The 27,715-nt window shown below is 36.4% G+C and overlaps 1 protein-coding gene across 1 annotated transcript; it reads left to right on the plus strand.

Moving 5' to 3' along the window:
- Positions 1–288: 288 nt before the first annotated feature.
- On the plus strand, positions 289–27,559 carry LOC129262239 (calcium-activated chloride channel regulator 1-like). The gene is made up of 12 exons (XM_054900324.2): positions 289–703; positions 7,897–8,182; positions 10,756–11,051; positions 12,314–12,550; positions 14,275–14,499; positions 15,530–15,820; positions 16,469–16,699; positions 16,971–17,099; positions 19,017–19,164; positions 19,779–19,910; positions 22,889–23,110; positions 23,297–27,559. The coding sequence occupies exons 1-12, from the start codon at positions 533–535 to the stop codon at positions 24,871–24,873; spliced, it is 3,945 nt and encodes a 1,314-aa protein (XP_054756299.2). The 5' UTR covers positions 289–532; the 3' UTR covers positions 24,874–27,559.
- The last annotated feature ends 156 nt before the right edge of the window (positions 27,560–27,715 follow it).

The raw sequence follows: 27,715 nt of genomic DNA on the forward strand, positions 1-27,715 counted from the left end.
TATCAGTGGTTGTCACCTTGCCCCATTAACATGATTGAATTCTAATAAAAGGGACGTCACTCGGTGACTCGGGGTATAATACCTGTCCCCGGAACTTACTATACCTGAACTATGATTATCTTTTTTTAACTGAAATTCTTTGTGTTTTGCAAACTCGCTCTACGAGACAAGTTATCATCTTCCGCTTTATTTACATTCTCATTCCCGTTTTTCCTTATTCTTCTTCTTTCTTTATTCGTTATCTGAAAGCTTTAAAAACGAAACACGAATCAAGGTCGACAATTTAATGCCACATCCTGGTCAATCAATCTTAAACAAGAACTTTGTTCCTTCTCTGTGAAAAAGATTTCAACTGGCTACACTGGCACGTCTTCATTTATGGTCCATTTTTTACGAATCAAATCGCATGTACGTCCTCTGATGTTAGATTGGGAACCATTCAGGCTTTATCAATCACAACATATAAGACATTATTTTTGTTGTGTATTAGAGAAAAAACTAATTTCGCTCGGCGAAAGAAAACAGGAGAAAGATGAGCTACAAAATTTTGATTTCGGTAACGCTGCTTTCTGAAGTATTTCTTCTAGGAGTGGTAGCGGAGCAGAAAAATATCATCACTTTGGGAGATGGGGCCTACTCAAACCTCCTCATCGCAATAGATGCAAGTCTTCCTGAAGATCCTAAGATCATTGAAAACATCAAAGTAATGTGAAATTCATTTATTTTCATAGATCAATACCTAAGTTTATGGAAGCTGGATAGATTGAAATTTTAGATTTGTAGCAGGAAAGTTGTCGTTTTGAATTAATCAACTTTTCTATACAAAGAAGATTTAAATGCAAAAACTTATTGATTTTTATTTGCAATGATTTGATTATTGGTTATATAAAATATCGCCTGTACGTGGAATGTGTATTTCTTTTTTTCTTTATCTTAATATTTGATATTTCATGATAAACTCCAAAAGAAATAGTAAGTGCGAGACTTCACCAACTGGAGCGTTGTGGCCCAGTGGATTAGTCTCCGGACTTTGAAACAGAGGGTCGTGGGTTCGAATCCCAGCCATTGCATAATTTCCTTCAGCAAGAAATTTATCCACATTGTGCCGCACTCGACCCAGGTGAGGTGAATGGGTACCCGGTAGGAAGAAATTCCTCGAATGCTCGAGCGCCCGATCAAGGTAGCCGTGCTAAAGCCGGGGTATAATAATAATAGCAGGGCCCGCTGGGAGAACAGTTTTCGGAACTGAAGTGGCTACCCTGGGTAAATATGCCGTTATTATTATTATTATTATCATAACTCTTTCATTCGCTTATTACCGATTTATTTAAATGTTGTATGATATTCAGATATTAAATTTGGATAAATTACACCAAAGAAGCCTGTCACTATTAAAGTCTATAAATTTTATGGTGTGGATATGATATGACGTGTGATGTGTTTTATTGGACTTATTTTGCGATTTTGCATTTCTTTTTACATAATTCCACTTCACAAGCATTTCAAAGCATGAAACTGATTGACATGTTCATCTTAATCTGATTTTAATGGATTTTTCCATGGATAAGCCAGTTTGATGTACTTCCATCCAAGACAGTTTATTGCCTGATTTGAACTTACCTTTGATAATTCAAAAACAACATTTCAGTTCGAATAAGCGGCATAAGGGCAAAATATGTGTGTGTGTACAAAGATCTTTCAGAAATCAGTTGATGGGTGTTGATATGTTATAATGTACAAAACGCAAAGTTTCCGTTTTTAAAATATTTTTTTTCGCTTGGTCGCTCAATTTTCTCGCATACAACTAGTTAAAACTCATTTGTAGGGTGTCGTCACAAACCTGCATTAACGTCGATTCTCATGCACTAAGTCATAAAAAATCACCGCACAGATGTTATCTGATTTATTCAAAACGCGACAAGAAAAGAGCAGAGCAAATAGGGAAATTGATCAATTGATATCAAATCAATTACACACGTATCTATAACGCGGAGCGAAAACAACGTGGCAATTGTAGACTTGTTTATTCTGCCACATTCATGTCTTTATAATCATGATAATACACAATCAAAGTCCCCTATTGCTTTTATTAACTGAACATAATTATGTTGGTTCTGTCAATATGATTTCGGTAACAATGCAATTAGCAAATTACATTTGAGACATGATTTTATCGCAAATGCAGAGGGCTTTGATTGTTCCATGCATAAGAATGTAAAGAATTTAAGACATTAACAAGATATCAGCATAAATACACGCAATATTGCTCATCTTGTAAAAACAAAGTTGGTTAAAACAATTCAGGAATGGGATTGTGCTGAAAAAAATTAACGCTTTTATTGTAACAATTCTAAATTGGCTGTGAATGCATAAAAGAAAATACAATTTGAGAAATCTAAAAGGAAAGTTGTTTGTGTTTGAAAATGAGATAACATTTAATACATGCAAATCTCAAATTTGTCCGCTTGATTATTTCAGTTAGGGGATTGTGCAATTTATATGGCAGCGAGAGAAAATGATGTCCATCCATAGACCATAGAGCTATAGTCCATGCATAGACCATGTGATATCACTTCTCTCTCACCCACGCCACCCCCCCCCCCCCCTCCACCCCCTCTCTCTCTCTCTCTCTCTCTCCCCCTCTCTCTCTCTCGATCTCTCTTTGTCAAAAACCACCTTTCCATTTTACCTGAGTGCTGCAACATACATGTCAGAGATCCTTGGGAGGGGAGTCGACTGTCGACCCATTTCCATTTCTCGTTTTATCCCTCTCCTATTCCTTTTTGTGCATATTCTGTCTCTCGTATGGCAAGCCGTTTTTACATTAATCCTATTTCTTGATATCAAGAATTCATTTCTTGATATCGAGAATTCGATTTCTAAGAAATTAAATCCTTGATATCAAGAACTGAATTCTTGATATCAAGGATTTAATTTCTTTATATCAGAAATTCGATTTCTTGATATCATGAATTGCTATTGCTTAACTACACAAAATCATTTCTTGATATGAAGAATTCGATTTCTTGATATCAAGAATTCGATTTCTTGATATCAAGAAATGAATTCTTGATATCATAGAATTCTTGATATCATGAATGAATTCTTGATATCTCTTGATTTCGAACGCAAGACTATTGCAAGAATTATTTGTATATCGAGCACAATAGTATTGCACAAATGTTTTTTTTTTCCAGCTCAAAAGTTATGCAGAATTGAAATTCATAGTTGATTTCCATCGCACAAGTAATGCAGAAATTCATTCTGATTTCGAACTCAAAAACTTGTGCACGAATTCATCTCGTACCAAGCGGCCATCTACAGCGCGTCCCCAAAAAATGTCCCTCTGACATAGGGCTGAGTTAATTCTAAAATGTGGTAGTATTCTAAAATAAATGTTCATGAGTAGAAAGCTCATTTCAAGATCTAACTTCTATGAAAATTTCATTGGTCGCGCTTCAGCGGTTTTGAATACACACTCTGTTACGTAACAGTGATGCATTTTAGCCCATTCCAAGTTTGCAGCACTGTTGCATTTCTGCATTGTCTATGGCATGTTTACCCCCATTTTTACATCCAGGATCTGAGCAGGGACATTTCCCTAATCATAATCATATCCAGGCTCATCAAATCATAAACTTGGGCATGTTCAGAAAGCCAAGAAACATAAAAAAATAAGTTTGTTTGATGATTCACAAGGGGAACCAGTGCACCAACTTGAAAGAAAATGTACCGGTAAATGATGGATGAGTAAAATAAGTTGAAAGACCAATGAAATTTGTATAGAAGTTAGAACGTGAGATGAGCTTCCAAGTTCCATACACTTTATTGAGAGTGTTTTTTATTTTTTGAAGTAATTTAGCCGCATATCAGAGGGACATGTTTGGGACGTGCTGTAAGTGTACGTATGCAATTTTTTGGTCCGAAATCACGTTGCCAGCTTACAGTTCATTTACTGTCTGTGTGATATTTCTTATAGAATATTTTAATGTTATACTGTTTAAACACAAACCCATGACTACTATTCCTAAAACTATTTTAACGTGATTTTTGTCCCATCAAAATTACTTGTTGTAAAATATATGAAAAGATGTGGTCCAAAAACCTAAAACGGCAACATTCATTTCATGATATGATACCAAAAGACAATGCACACACCTGTATCAAAGATCACCCCGTGTCTTTAATATCACAGCCACGTTTTTACTGTACAATTCATTTTAGAAATTTTTTGCTACGTCAAATTAAATTATATTGGCAGATTTGATTGTTTTTAGCAAAAAAGGTCAAAATTAACTTACAAAGCACCCATTGGAAAAATAATAAATTGGCCATATATAATTCATGCGGAAATAATGAATATGCGTAATTTGTAAGTATTTTTTTAATACTTATTTTGCTTTTAAAATATCAGATCTGACGTCATTATTCCAAATAAAATACGAGTATGTTTTACATTAAACCATTAAGAAAAACGCTAAGACATATTTATTGCACAAGTGAAATTTTTTACAACGTTACTGGTTTGTCAACGGTTATATTGGCAACATAGAAAGAAATAATTTCGTGATATGTTACCGTTTTATATATTTTCAAATACGTTTTTATTATGATGATTTGATTAAAATTACCTGATCTAGAAACGAATATATATTTTTTAATTTTTATAATGAACATGCACTAATTCTGATGCGCAGAGCCTATTGGCACTCTCAGAATAAATTCTGCCAGTCGGAAAGCGAGAGCAGTTTGTTTACAACACGAATCCATGAGTACGTGGCGTAGGTAGTTTGCATGCGCATACCCAGGGGCTGAACGGGATTGTGTATTATCATCGTGCACAAGTTTTGAGTTCGAAATCGAATCACAGTACAATCGTGCACAAGTTTTGAGTTCGAAATCGGATCACAGTATAATCGTACACAAGTTTTGAGTTCGAAATCAGAATGAATTTCTGCTTTAATTGTACGCTGAAAATCAGCTATGAATTTCAATTCTGCACAACTTTTGAGTTTGTTTGTGCTCGATATCCAAATTGATTCTTGCAATGATTTTGTGCTCGAAATAAATCACGAACAATTCTTTATATCAAGAAATGAATTTGTGATATCAAGAAATCGAATTTCTGATATCAAGAAATCGAATTCCTGATATCAAGAATTAGAATTCTTGATATCAAGAATTAGAATTCTTGATATCAAAAATTATATTTCTTGATATCAAGAATTCACTTCTTGATATCAAGAATTTAATTCTTGTTCTTGATATCAAGAAATCGAATTCTTGATATCAAGTAGGCCTAATAGGATTAAATGTTTGAAGACGGCTTGCCATACTCTCGCACATAATTATTTTCGTTTGGGCGATAATCAGACTTAAACCTAGGATATTTTACTGATCAGGTCCGTATAAAAGAAAGAGCAATAACCCCGATTTGCTAAACCAATCATTCATAATGATGAATTTCAGTCTTTGAATATATAGTGGAGCAAATCTGAGTGTTGTTCGCAACCATCACCTAGCAACTACAAATACATCTTTTCACAATTAAGGATTCGACACGACTCCGATGATCTTGCAAATACCGTCATTGTCGGTGTAATAATTGATTTGTCGCTTGGCGGATGATTTATTTCTGCCTTGGAAATGTGATTAAAACATAATCAAGTTCGCGAAGTAAAATCTGGAGATAAAATTAATTATAAGTTACAAGTTGAAATGAGATAACATTTCTTCGCGATTTAAAGTCCAATCTATATTTGTTGTAATAGGGGAATTTGTGGGGGGAAGGTAGGACGTATCCGGGTACATACATTATTTGTTCGGTCAGATATAATGTAGACAAGTCTGTTTGCTGCTCAGAAGAAAACCTTGAAAAAAAACATTCGTATCACAGTTCTGTTAATATTCATAGCTTAGAGCTAATAACATTCTTCACTGATACTTATTTTACATTAGTTACCCCCCCCCCTCTCTATCTCTCCCTCTCCCTCGCTCTCATAATTCTGTGAATATTTTGATCGCTCAGAAATTATCTATCTACATTGCAATATATTTTTCTGATTCTAATGTTTGTCATCAAAGTCATCCATGGCCACTTTATTTATTATTGCTTTAATTTGACAAAGCGCGCGTTTACCATACCCTTTAGTTGTTTATGTGAAGGGCATCCATCTTCAGCCAGTTATCATAACATACATACACTGTAAAAACTGAAGTGCTAATTTGGCACTTACAGTGCTTGTATAGTGACTGCACTACGAGTGCTGATTTTCTAGTTCAAATTTAAACTAGACAATCAGCGCTCGTAGTGCAGTCACCAGTGGCGTACCGTGGGTCACGGCATTGGGGGGGCACCAGCAAAAATTTTGAGTCATTTAGTGAGCGCGCGAAGCGCGCTCAGTTGCCAGGTATACTGTCCTAATAGAGATATTTTAAGGACAATGCCATTGATCGGATATATGTATCTCACTGGTCAAATAATGCGAGCGCGAAGCGCGAGCTGAAAATTTTTGATATTCAGACCTAAAATTAGATATTATAATCAAATTTTTGTAATCATGATACGTATATCTGTCTCGCTAAACAATGCGAGCGCGAAGCGCGAGCTGAAATTTTTGGGTATATTGACCCCAAACAGGGAGATTTTAAGGACTATATTTTAGGAATCCATTAAGAGTATACATGTTTTACCATAATCATCTAAAGCGATTGCCAAGCGCTTGCTGATTTTGTTAGAATTACATCTAAACACATGAAGCACTTTTTGTAGTCATTTTAACGATGATTATCATACGCATCACACTAATCAAATATTGCAAGCGCGAGCCTAAAATTTAGACAATTCAAACCTGTAGTGGGGATTTCTAAGGCTTGCCTGTAGGAATTCACTAAGACCATACGTATTTCACTAACCAAATGATGCGAGCGCGAAGCGCGAGCCGAAAATTTTTGGTATTCAGATCAGAAAAAGGGACATTTTAAGGACTGATTCTAGGAATTCATGCAGAGCAGACATATCTCACCAATCCACAAATGCGAACGTAATCACGGACATGAAATGTTTTATATTAAGACCTTAACATGGGACAATCACTTTAAGTAGTCATGAAAAAGAAGCATATGTCACTACATAAAACAATAACTCGAAGTGCAAGGATATATATTTGGTGTATATTGACTTGAAAACGGGAGGTTTTAGTACAACAGGATTATATATCTCGTTAAGCAGACAATGCGAGCATTAGGAACAATGAAGACATAGGCCCTGAGCAAAGTATGTTTCATAAAGTTATGATGAAAATGTTCCTTATGTAATGTAACATAACACAATTATAATATAATATAATATAATATAATATAATATAATATAATATAATATAATATAATATAATATAATATAATATAATATAATATAATATAATATAATATAATATAATATAATATAATATAATATAATATAATATAATATAATGTAATATAATATAATATAATATAACATTAAAATGAATAATAATTTCATCTTTCCTACTACGTTTTTCTTCCTTTCTCCCTCTTTTCTCCTTTTCCCCGTTTTTTTTTTTTTTTTTTTGGTCAGCCGATTGGGGGGGCACGTGCCCCCCCATGCCCCCCCCCCCCGTAGTTACGCCACTGGCAGTCACTATACAAGCACTGTAAGTGCTAAATTAGCACTTCATTTTTTACAGTGTAGCTGTCTGAAAAAAATTATGTTGAATCTTTAAGTTTAATTTGATACCACATTGAAAAAAAAATTACGAAGACGCGGGCTTTCCGTCAAAAATTTTGGTGGAATCCAATAAAAACCCAAAAATGCAATATATTGTTTATATTATTTTATTCAGCGTTCTTTTCTATTATATTCCCCTCCTCTTTCAGACGATGTTTACATCAGCATCTCAGCGTCTCTACCTCGCCAGCAAGCAGCAAGTCTACTGGAAACACATCAAGATTCTTGTCCCAAACACTTGGTCCGTACAGAGCCAATATCAATTTTCTCGGACCGAAACGTTAGAGTCGGCGAACATCGTAGTGCACGACTTTCCAGATGATGAACCTTTTGTGGATAACTTTGCAGGATGTGGGAAAGAAGGTTATCTGATGCACATTACACCAGGATATATTCTTCAAGAAATGTACCGAGAAAACAAATATGGCCCTACCGGTGAGCACTCGATCGTTTTGGCTGACACCATCTTTAAGAGAGGGGGGGGGGGTGTGTATGTGTTCGAGGGTTTGTAATGACCTACTTCCGGGACATTTTCTCACATTTTATCCATCAACCGGGGATGTCTCTGGTCCTGATAATCATGCAAATGAATTCCTCATCTCGTTTCAAACCGTTTAAACCCATGATTTTAAAAAGAGTTTTCGTTCGGCCAATTAAATTAAAGTTGTTTTGTAGGGCGGTAGGAACCGCCTGCTCATGTATGCTAAAAAAGTTGGTGGATCGTGAATGTGAGTGGGTGGGTGTGGTGGGTGATTATTAGACCGTAAACAAATTAAAACACTGCGTTCATGTTTCATGTGCGGATGGGGGTGGGTGTGCTTGAGGGAGTGTGTAAACAAAAACTTTCTCTCTCGATCGCACTCACCACTGGCGTAAATCCGTGTTGATGGGTTGGGGGGGGGATGATTGAAATATTTTGGCATTTTTTTTGCAATCATGTTTTTAGATATGCAAGGAATTGTCATTGATATGTCCACAGTGGCGTACCGTGGGTCACGGCATGGGGGGGGGGGAGCACCAGCAAAAATTTTAATCACTGAGTGAATGACCTAATAGAGACATTTTAAGGACAATGTCATTAAACAGATATGTATCTCACTGATCAAATAATGCGAGCGCGAAGAACGAGCTGAAATTTTTTTTTAAATCACACCTAAAAATGGGACATTATAATCAAATTTGTGTAATCATGAAAGGTACCTGTCTCGCTAAACAATGCGAGCTGAAAACTTAGATAATTCAGACCTGAAGTGGGACATTCTAAGGTTTCTTTGTAGGAATTAACTAGGACCATACGTATTTCATTAACCAAATGATGCGAGCGCGAAGCGCGAGCTGAAATTTTTTTATATTCAGATCAGAAGAAGGGACATTTTAAGGACTGATTTTAGGAATTCATGAAGAGCAGACATATCTCACCAATCCACTAATGCGAACGTAATCACGGACAGGAAATGTTTCATATATATGAAGACCTTAACATGGGGCAATCACCTTTGAGTCATGAAAAAGAAGCATATGTCACAACATAAAACAATGATAACTCAAGTGCTAGGAAATATATTTGGTTTATGTTGACTTGAAAACGGGATGTTTTAGTACAACAGGATTATATATCTCGTTAAATAGACAATGCGAGCACCAGGAACAATGAAGACGTAGGCCCTGGGCAAATTATGTATCATAAAGTTATGATAAAAATGTTTCTTATGTAATGTAACATAACATAATTATAATATAATATAACATTTTAATGAATAATATTTTCTTCTTTCCCACTACGTTTCTCTTCCTTTCTCCCTCTTTTCTCCTTTTCCCCCTTTCCCCGTTTTTTTTTTGGTCAGCCGATGGGGGGGATGTGCCCCCCATAGTTACGTCACTGTATGTCCATATGGCAAATACCCCTCCAATATCATTATCTTTTTTTACCCCATGATGGTTTTTAATGGTTTTATTAGAGATTACATTCAATTTTTTTTTACATTCCATCTTAATCCCTTCCCAAAGACCCCAACATTGATGAATTCGAAGAAACGGGGGTTTCTCTTCAATGTTATAATAAGGACATAAGTATTTCGTTTGGAAATGGTGAACTGGCTCTTTATTTGCATTTTATGATTCAATAATATTGTTTTATTTGTTAAGCGGTATTTTTGGAAGAATTTTCACCAATAAAACAATTATCTTTTGTGATTTTTTTTTCATTTCTTTCGTAAAAAGTGGGGGGATGTTTGTACAGGCCACCCCCCCCCCTCCTCGAAAAGTGGGGGGGGCATATCCCCCCATCCCCCCGGGATTTACGCCAGTGGCACTCACACACCCACACACACCATAACACACCCCGCCAGCACACCCAATACTGGCATTCGAGTACGCACAAATAAACTTCACATTTTAAACAAGGGCAAAAACCGAACTGAGGACGTCCCATGTTTGAAGTCTATTGTCTCAAATAATATGTGTTTGCGTGAAGGGGTACAGTTAAAACATATATACATGTACAACCTGGTAAAAAGCTTGCTTCACAATGATTGGAACGAGGCCAATGTCCTTGCTTATAAAACATGATCGTAGATGTACAAGATTTAGTACCAAGTCATCGGGTATGTCGTCTTCCTTTAAGCAATTTCCTCGATTAGCCTCATCATAACTGTAACATGCACGTGAGGGTGTGTGTGTGTGTGAGGGTGAAGGATGGACATGTGTGGGGTGTGCGAGAGACGATTGGTGTGAGATAAATCGGGCGAAGATTTTAGATTACTACAGTCTACCATCGATTTTCACTCAACGGATCTACAGCCCTTACTTTCTGAATTTAATGAAATGTCTACCCCCCCCCAAAAAAAAAAAAGATGGGGGATATTGAAGAACGACAGTAAGAACGTATATTTCGCTCACTCACTTTCCTCCACAGTTGTTGCATTGTGTATCACATTCTACGTATGATTTTCGATCAATACACTTTTTGTCTCTTTTCCTGTATTTTATCTTCTTTAAAAAATAATCAGACAGTGTCTTGGTTCGAAATTGGGGTTATCTTCGCTGGGGATTATTCAAAGAACATTATGATCCTGATGACGTCAGAGAGGTTGGCGCCCCTGCCTATGATATACCCGGTGGAGGTACTGAAGGAACGCGCTGTTCTCTCAAGATCAAGGGAGAAGTTTTATACGCCGACGGTCGTCCGTGTCAGAAAACACCCAACAGTGATTTCGATCCATCCTGTAGATTCGTTCCAAATACTGCAGGGCAGACAGCGACCGCTTCGTTGCTATTTGGAACCAGGATTGCTCCCGTACATTCCGTGAGTCCCACATTGTTTTTAATTTTCAAGGGAGAGGACTGACTTAGCGGTGGATTGACCAGAGCTAGATGCAGCTGTGTACAAATAAATTTTCCGCCCAAAGGGGGGGGGGTCATTGTTACCAACATAGGAACTATTTAAAAAAAGGAAGGGACTTGGTCCTCGTCACCACTCCCCAACAAGAACGTTATTAAGAAAAACTCTATCAAAGTTTTAATGTTATGAATATGCAAGACACATTAAAAGCCAATTACCAGACACCGAATATATACATATTCAATTACGATATAATGATGATAATAAATTCGATGGTCTGCTCGATTTCGAAATTTATTCCTCCACCACTGCCTGTACATTAAAAAGATACTGAATGCTTAAATACACTTAAGTATTGACAGGTTTACATGACTCGGTAACCACTGTTTTACCATGTAAGAGAAACATTTTTTTTCTCCCAAAGAGAACTGGTTGTGTCTTCGTCACCAGATCGTCATTCCCATATGAATTCATTGTATTTCATTTTTTTTTAATCTTTGTATTTCTACAGGGCTCCTTTGTAAAGTAGGCCGTTGGGCTCTGAAAGGACTACCCTGTTTTGAATAAAACTGAATAAATAAATAAATAAATAGATAACTGTATCTAATATCTTTCTATACGTACATTATGTATACATTATTATAGCGAGCCATGGTCACTATGAATCCCACATCATATCATTAACTATTTTTAACTATTATAAGTAATCTACTTTGCCATCAAATTGTAACATTTACCAGTGATACGTTCAATATCATTTAGAAGAAGAAGCAATATAAACAGGCCAGGTCATATGAAATGTATACTCTTTGACTAAATATACCTTATTATAACAGTGACGTCATTTTCATAGACTTCTGACTCACTTACTCATGAAATGAAAATACTTAGCCGGCCAGGGAGACGCAACACAGATGCTGGAAGGAAATAGAACTAAGAAAATGTTGGATTCATTATCGATCATATCCAATGTCGCTTTTTTTTTTGAGGAGCTAATTTATAAAATTCAAGATAGTTTTAGAACCTAGAACTCAAAATTCAAACCGTTCTCAGGATTGTTTTTCCTTCATCTTTTCATCTTTCATTTTCCTAACGCGCATTGAGACCTTCGAAGTATAATGCGCTATACAATGACTGTTCTATTATCATTGTTGAAAAAAAAAACTAATTTCCAAATTTTATCAATTTCAATTGATTTTAATTGTGTGATCTCATACGTATTCCAGATAGAGGAATTTTGTGGCGACGACATATCAGATCCTCATAGCTTACATAACCCACTAGCACCAAACCTGATGAACAATAAATGCAATGGGGAAAGTGCATGGAAGGTGATGGAACGGACAGGAGACTTCAAAGCTGGCATCCAACCTGTTTCGAACACCACTCCTTCTTTTGAACTTCTTCAGCTATCTACTGTTAGGAGTGTAGTGCTAGTACTTGATATCAGTGGGAGTATGGGGGTAAGCCTTTTTTTTTCAATGGAGACACTGAACTTTAGTAGAGCTTAGAATAAACTGCTTTTCCTGAACTCATGAGGATTTATATTTGGGGTTTAGCCAATGCCTTCTTCAGAGTCGTGCATGAATGTTCTTGGGATATGGACAGGCCTAAAGCGTTGTTCCATTCCCAATCTGGAGCTGTGTCGACTGGTGGTCAGACTCGATCATCTCTTTGTCCGGCCAAACCGGCGGGCAAAAAATCGTTAGGGCAGGACAGTTGCTCGAGCAAGGAAATGGCATTAATGGCTTTATATATTGCATGCTCAGTGATCATGCTTCCAAGAAATTTATAAGGAGAGACTTGAATAAAATGGTCTTTCAGTTTCAAACTTAACTTTTACAGCTCTTACTTAAAGGTCAAGTCCACCCAAGGAAAATGTTATTTTGAATAAATAGAGAAAAATCAAACTAGCCTAGTGCTGAAAATTTCATCAAAATCGGATGTAAAATAAGAAAGTTATGACATTTTAAAATTCCGCTTATTTTTCACAAAAAGTGATATGCACAACTAGGTGTCAGTCGATGATGTCCATCACTCACTATTTCTTTTGTTTTGTATTGTTTGAATTATACAATATTTCGTTTTTATAAATTTGACAATAAGGACCAACTTGACTGAACCATATAGTATTAAACAATGCTAATACCACATGTTCAGGGAGGAATTAATCATTGTATCACTTGACAATGAGGAGAAAATTAGAATATTTCATATTTCATATAATAAAATACAAAAGAAATAGTGAGTGGATGACGTCATAGTCTCCTCATTTGCATATAAGCCAGGATGTGCATATAACTGTTATGTGAAATTAAGCGAAACTTTGAAATGTCATAACTTTCTTATTTTACATCCGATTTTTGATGAAATTTTCAGTGTTATGCTTGTTGGATTTTTCTCTTTTTATTCAAATCAACTTTTTGTTGTGGTGGACTTGTCCTTTAAGGAGACGACCAAGCACGTACAAATATACCAATATACCAGTCGTTCATAAAGTCGATCTTAACTTACGAACTTATGAAACACGAACCGGGTGCATTCAGACTGTTTCAAAATGTAGACTTTACAACTTTATTTATCCCAAGATATGTTAGTCGGGATATGGTGTGTACAATTACCCCCTCTTAAATTAACATGCAAAATTTATAATTTAGCCCCTAAACATGCTAAACGAGAAAAGAGAAAGGTGATACAAAAGGAGGGTTAGTCTGCTTGCTTGCTCCTTGCTGGCATATCAACGTCGCGATGCGTCGTTACGCCAAATTTTGAGTGTATTCTTTAGGTTACTAATTTCCTTAGTTTTCTCTTGCATTTGAGAATCTGAACAAGTGTAGTTAGGATGACATATTTTGGAGTGTCAATTACTAAAACAAAATATATATATATATATATAAATTATATATTCATTCATTCATTCGGTAACGTTTGAAGCAAAGTTTGTAGAATACCATTGAACTCTTAAAATGTTTCTAACATCTTTGAAGAAACAATTTCTGTGGTTAAACTAGACGGCGATGAGACTTTAATTGGAGTAATGGTATTGGCAATATTGGTATATAACACACAGGTTTGCTCCACCACTTTTGTGTTCTAGTTTCCACCTGGATATATTTCTTTCAACTAATCCTTGACGCAATAATAATTTCAGAAAAAATATATTACCATTCTGTGAAACCTCATTCAGGGAAACCGGTTTGACCGTATGATCCAATCATCTACTGACTACATCATGAACGTCATTCCAGAAGGTAGCAAGCTGGGAATCGTCGTCTTCGGAAGTACCTCTGAAATCAGAGCAAATCTCACCGACGTCACAGATACACCGTCCAGGCAAAATCTAGCCAGTGCTTTGCCACCGACCGTTACAGGATCAACGTGTATTGGATGTGGGATACTGTCTGGCATTCAGGTAAGGGTAGGGGGCAGGGGCTTTGTTCCCAAAGATTTCAAAAAAAGTTATTTTGGGTACTGGTACAGAAAGCAAAAAATTACCAAAAAATTATAATAATAATAATACATAACATTTATGAGGCGCTTACTACTGGTGTTTCTAAGCGCGCTGTTTTCTGTTTATAGGTTGTACTTGGGATTAAAAAAATAAAAAACAAAAAACGTGGCAGGGGAAAATTACAAAGCTAATGCAACTATACTAATAATCAAAGATAAAAACTGGTGTGCATGCACCTCCAATTGACCGACCCACAGCTGTGAATCGTCTATTAAACTGGTAGGTTTTGAGTAGGGTTTTGAACTCATTCACAGACTTGGTATTATGAATGTAAGATGGTAGCTTATTCCAAAGGGAAGGGGCAATTGAAGAAAAAGCGCGGTCACCATATTTTGTAGAGGTTCGAGGTCCAGGAGTTAACTGCATTGTAGACAATGAACGGAGAGATCTTGAGGAGGTACTAGAGCGTAAAGATAGGAGAAATAAGTCCGGTATCCTTCTTTAATTTCAGTTGGGCGCCAAAAGACAAAATTTAAAAACAAAATAAAAAATGAGGATGATGATAAAATAACCAAGCCCAAATAATAGCCATATATTATGTGGGAAATGGCAACTCTGTTAACGCTTACCCCGGGAGGAGCTGCATTGCCTTATTGATACGCCGTTTCATGGCTGTGTATATGAGGAGGAAAAAACATGTATTTCTGAAGGAAAGGTTTGCCGGGCGACAACCAATGCGATTGAACCCCAACCCTCAACAGAAAGATAGATAAAAGAAATTGATCATTATGGCCAGAAGAAGTTAATGAATCCAAGAAAGAAAGAAAGACACGAAATATTGATATTTTAAAACAATATTATATAATGATATAAACAAATCTAATGTTCATTGGTGTCCGTTGTCTTGAAAAACATTTTTTTTAAGGAAAATCGAAAAAAATCATTTAAAGAATAAATGTATTATGGATCAATCGTATTTTCTATTTTACAGGTCCTTGGGTCATACGCACAAGGAGGATACATCTTACTTCTTAGTGATGGCGGAGAGAATGCATCTCCATACATTCGAGACACCTATGACGAAATCGAGAACTCTGGGGTCATAATGGATACCATAACTATAAGCAACTCGGCTGACCAACAATTAGAAGATGTTTCCAATATGACTTCTGGCATCCCTACCTTCTGCTCCGATAGCGGAACTGGAACGTGTCTCATTCAGGCCTTTCAGAGTACGATAACTGAGAGACCAGATGTTGGTGTGGAGGCCGTTCCTATACAGGTATATCAGGGAGCCTTCGATTACATGTGCGAGGGCGTAAAAGGGATTGGTCAAAAGTAAGCTTTTGCTGAAAATGTGTCAACGGATAAAATTGTAGATATAAATAATAATTCTGGGGACCCCAAGCAATAAACACTTCGACCATTTCTTTCGATTGAACACATACTCACTAACATATTGGTTATTTTGACCAATCTGAACCCATCGTCGTGTTTCCTTTCTTATGCAGTTCGAAAACTTGTTTTAAAGTGTTTAGTAGATTGAAAAGACGGGACCAGGATAAATGTAGGAGCAAATGTAAAGCTTAGATTTGGCTTTTCTCATTACAGGATACTCTGCCGCTAGAAATGGAATACTCAAATTTAAATGAATGCAAACGGAAAACACAGAAAATACATGTATACCTCTAAATTTTGCTTAATTCATCAAAAGTAAATCTTTTCACAGTGACTAGTGAATTGGGCAGAAATCATTCACCATTCATTTCAATTGAGTTGATTCTATACTGCCCTCCTACAACTTTGAAGGCATTCATTTGAGGGAAGGGATTTGGGGACAAATGGAATTCATCGAGAGAATAATTTTCGGAAAATGTATTTCGGGCAAAATTTCACGATATTGACATATATTTTTATATTTTCATGAAAGATCTATAGCTCCGAGATCGTCATTGATAGCTCTCCTGGTTTCGAGATCGTTCCGATAATCATTGACGCCGCACTGGGTAATAACACAGTGATCACTGTGATATGGACCACGAGCTCATCGATCTCGGTCGTAGTCACTGGACCAAGCGGTGCTCTGGTTGATGAAAACGACCCAAGGTATCATATTGATCTCAGCACAAAGATTGTGACAGTTAACCTACCATTCGCCCAGGTAAGTTTTTGGATTATTAGTTAATTTTGAGTCTCCTAGCTTATTGGTTGAAACCTTCAATTATTGCATTGAAGACAATAGCAAAAAAAGCTCTCTCAAGGTATACTTGTAATCATCTTCAGTTCGATGTCCTTCGCCAAAATGACATTAATTAATAAACCTAATTCACTTTAGAATGAAAATCTGTAGTAAACCAGAACCAAAGAGTTACGATTGCTCTTAAGATGACTATACAATACACCCAAGTAAATGACTTTTTCATTCCCCAAAGCCCGGTAGGTGGAACGTTACCATATACAGCACTCAGGGAATCACTGAGCACGCGAGTGTAGCAGTAACATCTAAACCAAGTCAGGAGGAATATCAACCAGTTACAGTAACTGTTCTTCTCGGATCAAGGGTAAGGAAGTGTATTTGTTCAAGCTTTTAATCTCCGTAAACCTGAATTGGGCAGATTTTACTCCGCGATGCCCGACGGATAAAAAAAAAAGAAAATGTATCAAATACATGTCAAGTGACAAATATTTGTTTGAAAGTCTTTGTCGAAAATTGGTGAGCCGGAATAGCAGTTTTGACCTAAGTTTCGGATCTGACAAAAAAATTCAAATAATTAGGGCCTAGGTCGTTTGTCCAAGAAGAAACTGCTGTTATATGATTCAACAATTTTCGACAAAGTCTTCTTGGTTGATCTTTGTCATGAAGGGCATTGACAATACATTTTATATGTTCTTGAATCCGTCGTGGGTCGTGGAGTGAAAACTCTGTATTATCTAATCCAACATTATGTATTTGGGACAATGAGGGACCAACATGTTATTTTGCTGCACTGAATGGTTAGACAATTGTATTTTTATATTTTACTGTAGACCTATTCCAATGAAGTATGATTTTTTTAACATGAGGGGTTGTTTTACATAAAGTTAAGTGTGATTTATGTGGCAATACATTTTAAGCTTACGCTCAATAAGAATTATTTATTATAAATTACCATTGCGCAATGCCGTTTTGGGCATAATCTGAAGGCCGTTTCATGAAAGTCGTCAGCACTGACAAGTTGACTTTCTCCGACAGTTAACCTACCATAGTAACAGTCAAAGGTTAGTTAGTCCCTCTCAGCCAAGCAAAACCAAGGATTTCACTGAAATTGTCTTCACTGACAATTTATTCAGTGCTGACAACTTTCATGATACACCCCTCCCCCAAATTCGCTCTTATCGTAATTGGTATTTATTCAACATTTCAAAAGACCTCTCACATCCTTCACTGACATCTTCACTTACACAGTACAGACATACCAGATTCGAAATATTACACTCACTAGGGGATTAACCTTTTACGTTCGTATTTAAGTGGAAAAGTTAATTCTCATTTAAGCCATCCTGAAATTAATTTCCGTTGTTGTTTGGGGGCTCAATGGCAAAGATCTAAGAAATATTTTGGAGCTGCTACAATTTTATATGGCAAGGTGACATTAATTCTATGATATGCATGGATAATATCTTGTGTGTAATATGTATGCAATAGGCAGTTGCCCTTGCCCCCCCCCCCCGAAATTTCAAAAATTAGATTTTGTTTTTGCTGAAAATTTTCACAAAAAAAGTGTGTATCCCTGAAATCCTTCAAATCCTTCAGTTTCACTTTTGAAAAATGCAAAAGTGCCACCATGACAAGTCGTTTTGCTCTCATTTTCGAGTTTCTTCTAAACTTTTTATGCGTCTTGCCCATTAGCGTACCTAAGGGGGGGTCAGGGGGACAGTCTGCCCCCCCCATGAGTTCGCAACACATGCAAGGGACGTATCCCTGCCCCCCTGACGAGTCAAAACTGATCCCTGACGAGCCACAAGTGGCCCCCTCTTTTAAACTTGAAGGCCTTTTTTTTCTGGTGCGAAATGTCCTTTACTTGAGGTTGAAGACCTTTTTTTTTTGCTTGTCAAATTTTTTGGCGGAAGAATTTGCCCCCTCCCCCCTTTTGAAAATCCTAGGTACGCCACTGGTCTTGCCCCACCCCCCCCCCCCCCAAAAAAATACAAAAAAATACGGCCATAGAATAGAACACATCATACATACAATTAATGCTTTAAAGGAAACATCTCGTCATATCCCTTTTTCAAATTCTTTCCAAAATTTTATGACGTAGGAATTTAATTGCAACCGGTCTATAATTTATTAAAACTTGAAATATCGTTTAAACTGAGGCGCTTTATTTTTTCTTTCTTTCTTCTTTGTGTATTGTTCTCATTTCCTATCTTCAATTATTTTCAAACGAATTAAATATAATGACGGTTTTCTCGTTAAATGATGATGCTTTGTGAACCAGGAGGTGGATCATTCTCAGACTCCAGCACTAGCGATCTATGCTCGGGTGCGACAGGATCACAATCCAGTTCTTAATGCTGACGTCACGGCTATCATCTCAGACGCCAATGCAGCAACAACGACCATGTCATTGCAAGATGGTGGTTCAGGTGAATAGATATTTTGTTGTTGATTATGATGATGACGATTATGATGATGATAGTAATGAAAATGAATATAGGCCTAATCATGATAATGGTGATAATGATGATAAGAATGATGGTCATGGTGGAGATGTTAATGGTGATAATGATGATGCTAGTGATCAGTTGCGGATCAAGGGGGGCACATTCGGTACGTGACTCCCCCCCCCCCCCCCCCCTCCTTTGAAAGCCGTAGTCAATAATTTTAATGTAAATATGCCGTTCTTACACAAGTGTGCCCCCCTTGAAATTGGCATTATATTTTTCAATGGGAATATAATGACTTTTTTGCGGGGTTGTCAAATTTTTTCTCGGGAAAATGTGCCCCCCCCCCTTTCGAAAATTATGGATCCGTCCCTGATGGTGATGATGATGATGATGATGGGGATAATGATGGTGGTAATGATGATCATATAGTTAAAAGGTGATGATCATGGTGGAGATATGTGGTGGATGATTATTGTAACTAGTTTTCTTTTCTGTTCCTTTCTTATTTTGTATATCTTCTATGTTTCATCCCACTCTGTTCTTTTTCATCGTTCAATGTATTTCTTTGTCTATTCTTCTTACATATCCCACAGGTTCAGATTTATTCAAAGACGATGGAACATATTCAGGATTTTTCCTTGATTTCGCTTCCAATGGTAGATATAACGTCAAGGTCAATGTCATCGGCTATGGAGACGTAATTAAAGTCTCAAAAAAACGAAGAAGTGAGTTCAGTACTCAAATCTCACTTTTCTTTCTATGCCCCCTTCCTTAACCCCCCCCCCCATCTCTCACACACACACACACACTCACATGCACTCTTTCCCCTCTCTCTTCTAACCTCTCCCTCTCTCTTTCTCTCTCTCTCTATGTTTTCCTCTTGCTCGATCACGCACATTGGCGGCGGAAGCATACAAATTAAGGGGGGAACGGAAAAATATTTTCATCCGACTTTTCCGAGTCGGCTGCTAAAAGTTGTTGTTTATATTCTTTGTTTACGGGGTAGTCTACACTAAAGTCTGTAGTTTTAAGTACATCTTAGAATTTCTTACAAACATGATGAGATATCTAACAAGGCAGCCGCATTTACAGGATTTTGCTCCCCGTGGTGGGCCCTACCTGATTTTGGTGCCATTGTGTTCTTTTCGAAAAATGGTGCCCCATGAACATGAATGATGAACAGGATAGTATCTAAATTAACCTGTTATGCGAGCGCGAAGCGCGAGCTGAAATTTTTTGATAACCTGACCTAACATTTTGATATTCTAAGCTCTTTGGGTTATTTATTTATTTTATTTATTTATCAAAATATCTTTATACAGGATAACAAGCTCAGATTGAGATTTTTCAGCATGGTCCTGTTAACATAAAATAACAAAAAGTGTAACTTGGGTTACGTACAAGTAATGAGTGAATTCAATAACATTTAAAATCAGAATTATCACTAATACAAAATTGTTCAAAGATAACATACACTACCACTCACAATTCCCAGACTCACCACTACCTGCCTCAGTCAGAGAACAACAGAATCAGTGGACCAAATCTATTGCTCTCTTTTATTTTGACTCCCCTCCCTCAACCCACCCTTTCGAGAAAAGCTCTCCGGTTTTCTCGAAAGGGTGCGGCCACCCCCGCTCCGCGAACGCAAACGATCGTAACAAGCCTTATACGAGCGCGTAGCGCGAGCTGAAAAATTTTGATATAGTTCCGGCCCAACATTTGATATTCTAAAGCACTTTTTGTTACCATGAACGAGATGGGTATCTATCTAAACAATTGATGCAAGCACAAAGCCCGATCTAACAAAAATATTGATTTTCTGTCCTAAAATTTTGACATTCTAAGCAACTTTGGTCATCTTGAGTTGGATTGGAATCTAGCTAAACAGTTTATGCGAGCGCGTAACGCGAGCTAAAAATTTTTGTTATTCCAACCCAAAACTGGACATTCTAAGTACTTTTGTTACCATGAACAGGAAACAATTGATGCGAGCGCGAAGCTCGAGCTAAAATTTTTTGGTAATCTGACCTAAAATTTTGACATACTGAGCACTTTTGCTAATCATGAACAGAATGGCTATTTAACTAAATATTTTATGCGAGAGCGAAGCGCGAGCTAAACATTTTTTTATATTCCGACCTAAAAACCTTGAAATTCTAATACACTTATTGTGACCATGAACTGGATAGGTATCTATCTAAACAATTGATGCGAGCGCGAAGCGCAAGCTGAAAAAAAATGATATTCTGACCTAAAACCTCGGATTCTAAGCACTTTTTGAAATGATGAATAGGATGGTTATGTTACTAAACAATTGATGCGAGGAGCGAGATGAAATTAAGTGATTTCCTGACTTGAAACGGTAACACTTGAATTGCTGTTTTCTGTAATACATGAAGAGAATACGTATCTCACTTCATTTGCCTGTCAAATAATGCCAGCGCGGAGCGCTATTTGATTTTTTATTATATTCAGTACTCTTTGTAAGCATGAACAGAATGCAATGGAAACTCGAATCGCAAGCAAAAAAAATTGTGCATATTGACTTTAAAATTGGATAGGCCTATTCTAAGCTACTTGGTATCCAAATGAGCAGATTACTGTATCTCCTTTAACAGGAAGTGAATGCGAGCGCGAAGTGTGAGCGAACTTTTCTTTTTTATTTAGTGACCCGATATATTTTTATTTTCATTTTCTAATTATCCCTTCCCATTATTTTTTTCACATTTCTTTTTCTTCTTATCTTGCTCTCTTCTTTTTTTTCACACATTCTTTTCTTCGTGGTGCGAAAAAAAACTTTAAAGTTTAAAATTTGTGTATTTTCCATAGTAAAAACTGTCTTTTTTACTATTCTATATATAGGTTTAAATATTTCTTTGTTTCAGCTGTTCATTTTACTTGTTATCTTTTTCCTCTTTCTTCTTTTCTTTCTTTCTTTCTTTTTCTTTCTTTCTTTCTTCCTTCTTTCTTTCTTTTTCCTTTTCTTCCTTCCTTTTTCATTCTTTCTCTCCTCCTTTTTTAGGGGGGGGACCGTCCCCTCCTCCTAAAATTTAGGGGGGACGTGTCTCCCGCTTCCGCCACCTATGATCACGCATCCTCTCTCCCTTTCTTCCCCTGTTCTCTGTGTAATCATATACAAAGCAAGTACAAGGACACTCTGTTAATCTGATGACACCAATAAGTTAGTTTCGTAAAATAATCTTCACCAGTTTTATAAGACATTAAATTATTGTATCATACACTGCAAAAACGCTGTTAAAATTTTAAAGCACGTTGTTTAAGCCCGTCACTCTAACAACTACAGTTGAAACTTTTTAAACAAGTGGTTTAAAAAGTTTAACTTTAAGTTTAAAAGTTTAATTAAAATGTTAAACTTTTTGTAATTTTAAAAACTTTTTGAAAAAGTTGTTTAAAAAGTTTAAACAAGTACAAAAAAAAGTTTAAACAACTTGTTGTTTGAGTGACAGGCTTAAACAACGTGCTTTTTTTTACTATGTAATAAATAGATGCCCAATTTCTTTCCAAATTCAGTTTTCATACTAGCTTATTTTATAGCAATTAGCACACTTTGTCTAACACATCTGCATCTGCCTTTTCAGGAGAGCGACTTTTGCGGTGTTCATTAATTTTCTAACTGACTGGAAAGGAATTATTTAAAGAAACAATGTTATTCCTAAAAAAAAGGTGTTAATTATTTCAGGAAGACGATCAACTACAGTTGAAGTCGAGACCACAGAGGAGCCATCTTTCATGCGAACAGCATCGGGAGGAGTCTTTAAAGTCCACAGCTATACAACCAACCCTTCAGATACCATCGCGCCTTCTCGTATTCAAGACTTGATCTACGAGTCCTTCTCATATGACAATAGCACAGTAACTCTGGGCTGGACAGCTGTAGGAGATGACATGGACCACGGAACTGGTAATAATATATAAGTTTTGTTATCTAGTAAGATGGACAATTAATAAAAGGAATATATGTGTTATAGATTATCATTGATTTGCATTATCATCGTGTTTTCATTTCTTCTATGTTACAAAGACTATACAAGCATATATAGATAAAAATATTTCTTTTATCTTCATATTTTCATTTCAATTTTCAAAGCATACAGTTACGAACTTCGCTATTCCACCAACTTCTCAGAGGTGCGAGACGACTTCAACAGGAGCCATTTGGTCTCTCAAGAACAAGTGCTGTACGGCAATCTATCCCACGTCAATGCTTCAGGAACAACGGAGAGAGTCACTATTATCCTTCCACAGAAGGGAGAGGACATCGTTTATTATTTTGGTATTCGAGCTTGGGATGAGGCCGGCAATGGAGGAGACTTGTCGAACATTGTTTCACTGTCTATCCGTTTCATACCAATGGCATTACCTACCGCAGTGATGACTACCATGCTCACTACTGATGTTGTGACAGAGATAATAACTACTCTTGACAAGACAGAATCGATTGCTCCAGGAACCATCGAAACTTCGTCAGAAGACATACCAACATCGTCGGATACATTGACTATTGAGAATACCACGCCAGCAATTGAAACACCAACCTCAGGTCTAACAACAGAATTTATTCATACATTTCCTGGATCACAAAGTACACCCGGAGCAGAAACGACTGATGCAATGACAGAGATAATTACTACTCTTGACAAGACAGAATCGATTGCTCCAGGAACCATCGAAACTTCGTCAGAAGACATACCAACATCGTCAGATACATTGATTACCACGTCAGATATTGAAACAACAACCTCAGGTCTAACAACAGAATTTATTCATACATTTCCTGGATCACAAAGTACACCCGGAGCAGAAACGACTGATGCAATGACAGAGATAATTACTACTCTTGACAAGACAGAATCGATTGCTCCAGGAACCATCGAAACTGCGTCAGAAGACATACCAACATCGTCGGATACATGGATTACCACGTCAGATATTGAAACAACAACCTCAGGTCTAACAACAGAATTTATTCATACATTTCCTGGATCACAAAGTACACCCAGTAAAGAAACAACTTTTGATATTACTACTGGTAAACCGACCCCGACAACGAACGAGCTATTCAGTCAAACATCCAACATACCAGGGTTCTCGATGTCAAGCACTACTGACCAATCTACACAGTTCACGACAAAGAGCTTAGGGGAGACAATTTATCCAAGAGCTTCTACATCTTCGAACCAATCCATAGAGCCAAAGACTTCAAGTACTACTGACACGACTGATCTGCATTCGACACACAAGCCTTACACATCTGTTCCATTCACGACTGAATCTAGACCACCAAAACTTACAACTAGTACTTCACCATCAGAGATATATGTAACAACACATCAAGAGATTCCTGAGACCACAGTATCCAAGGAACCTGAGCCTTGGGAGCGAACAACACATCAAGAGGTTCCTGAATCAACGAAAGCCACGAAACCAACCGGACCAGAAGCACAGGCTGTAATCATTGGCCTGTCTTGCGCACTAAGTGCAGTTACCATCATAGCAGCAGTCAGTTTGGTGTACATCTACCATGTCTACAATGTTAAGCAGAGCCTCAATCAGGTGAAACCGATTACCCCGCCTAAATCGGCCTGGGCACACCAAGGAATTGCGGATGTAGAGATGGCCCAAAAGGAACCTAGCTACAATAATTATACTTTCAAAACGGCTTGATTCGCACGAAGACTACAGTGCGTATCAAAAAAAAAGTTTACACTTTGAAAAAGCCCTGGGAATTTAAAAATATACAACATGTGGGTAATTTTTTCACATATATTCTTGGGTTTGGGTCTCATCTATCCAATGAAAGTAGAAGTTATGACAGAATTTTACACTTGAGTAAGCACTGTCTATTTTTGTAAAGCTCGCAGAAATCTGTTTGCGCAGAAATGCTTGTTTTCACGCTATGTCAAGGGGAAAGGACGAAATCAAACTTACCCTGCGGCCTGCGAAACATTTCTCATGCACTTTTAGTCAATTGACATGAAACGGATCATACATTCAAGCAATTTGTAACAATTTTGTCACCCAAATTGAACTTTCAACACTTAGTAAGCACAACCTTTACCCTTTTTGTGCCAGCTGGATCTGAGGACATAACTGAATCTGAACAAAAGTGTATATCAGACATCTCCAGCATTTTTTCACTAAGTTTTTATCATTTAAAGTGGGTTTACATTTCATTTTTCATTTAATACTTGTTTCTCCACACTTTTCCCAAGCTTGACAATGATTAACAAAATGAAAATCAAGCCCAAGCCGTTTCTTGTAAATCACAGCTCAGTGTAAAGCAAATATCGTCACGATGGCCTCGGTGTGTGGGGTAGTGAATGGGGCGCAATGCACTCTCTGAAGTGTTTTGGGCAAGGAAACAAGTTTAAAAAGGTAAAAGATATCTTCAAATCAATTTTACTAGCTAAAATCCACGTGTTCTTCATGATTAGGGTCTACTTTTATTCGCATAACTATTTCAAAGTTCTGCGCAAATGATTTTTCATTAACTTTTCAAAAGTAAGTGGTGCTCACTCAAGCGGAATGTTTTTTCGACATTTATATCGTCATTTGCTTAAATTGACCTGTACCAATATTAAAATGTGGAAAAATCTTCAGGATATTACAAATGTATAATTTTACAGGATTTTTTCTAAGTGTAAACTTTTTTTTGATACGCATATATAAGGCTATGATGTAATCTCCCAATAATGACCTGTATATATAAGGAGTCGCCTTTATGCCTTTCAATGCATATAGCTCTGACTTTAGTTTTTTATACGCTTGATGCATTTCTCTTTTTCATCAATTAGATTAATGTAGATTAAAAGGAACTGTATCCTTGATATCGCTGCATAATTATCAGTAGTTAAAAGACAAGCTGTTTCGTGCATTGAGATAAATGAACAAAGAAATGAAAATGAATTTTAGATGTTAGTCTTATATCATATTCAAAGAGACAAACTAAGCGTAAGAATAGTATAAGTTTGCTCATATATTTTATTCAAGTTTGTGTGGTATAGGTTTTTCTCCCCATTGTCTGTGTGTTTAGAATTTAAATGACATCCGAAACTTTTATTTTGGGATATTCTTAAATCTCAGCGTTTTTTCTAAGCTTGAATTGTTCCTTTATAGGCCCAAATATTTTCTTTCTTGATCTCGGGATACGTGAATAATGCATTGGAAATGCACCAACCGTATCACATGCTATGATTACAATTGTTACTATTTGAAGAAAGTTGTAAATTTTAAACGGAGAATACATTATTTTGACAAAAATATGAAACATTTGGTTATAAATTCGAAGCAATTATAATTCCATAAATTAGAATCGTATATAGCTTAAAGCTGATCGAATTGATATATGTGATACATGATTAGTATGTGTTTTATTAGTTTAGGTGAGTCAATGTAGCACGATGGAAATGTGTATTTTCGTACATGTACTTGTATTTTAGAAATACGAAATAAAACAAATACTAGTAGTTTTTCACATTTGTTACTTATCAGAACGTGATAAAGTAAATTTTGTGCCTGTTATTCAAGGGTTTGTTGATAGATTTTATTCACTTATGGAATGATTCAAATGATTATTATTCATAAATCGATGTAAACGATACAAAGAAATGTATTATTAATCAAACGATGTGATTAAGAAGAAGAAAAACATAACATAGTTAATTAGAGTCCCGGCTTCCATCTGAAAGTATAATCATAGAACCCGAAAAAAGACTTATGAGGCAACTATTAAAAAACGATTGTAATCGGGGATTTTTTTTTTAAACAATGATATTTTGATTAATTTATTTTATTGATAATTTTTACTTAGTGTTTAAATAACAATCTTAACGAGGATTGGTAAAATATCCTTTTGTTAGTGGGTGTGAATGATTGTCTGACCGAAAATTCCCTTAGATTATATGCCCAGTGATTATTAATTGATTTTGACTATTGATATTTGAGCACGCACAATCACATTCACCAACGTTCTGGTTATGTTGACCAATTCTCCTCAATCATGTAAGATTGTAGATTAAGATTTTTAAATTAATATTGTATGCATTCCAAAATGCAACCTAAAGAATTAATAACCTAAGTATCCAAGAGGAATGTCATAAGGTTTGGCCATTCGAAATAACCAATATATGGTATACAACTTTTTTTTCAGGACCAACATCTGCCCAAGAAAGATACATGGTGTACCGTGAAACTTACTACGCTATTCTTCTTCGCCATGGAAACCTTCAGAACTTATAACCTTTATGACTTATAAGCAGTGGTAGATTAATCATGATGGTATTTCATGCTCGATAGTAGCAATGAAAGTATATTGATAATATTAATAAATGCTTTTCTAATATAATTCAAATTATATTCTTTTTTGTTTTCTATTGTTGTTGTGTTTGTGTTTATTTTCCTTGAAGCGCCATGAGCACCGAAAGGTGGACCTGTGCGCTATATAAGTAGCCACCATTATTATTATTATTATTATAATCAACGATACAAGACATTGATCCGAGACGAA

This window comes from Lytechinus pictus, chromosome 5, assembly GCF_037042905.1.
Source record: "Lytechinus pictus isolate F3 Inbred chromosome 5, Lp3.0, whole genome shotgun sequence".
In the NCBI taxonomy this organism is placed as follows: Eukaryota; Metazoa; Echinodermata; class Echinoidea; order Temnopleuroida; family Toxopneustidae; genus Lytechinus; species Lytechinus pictus.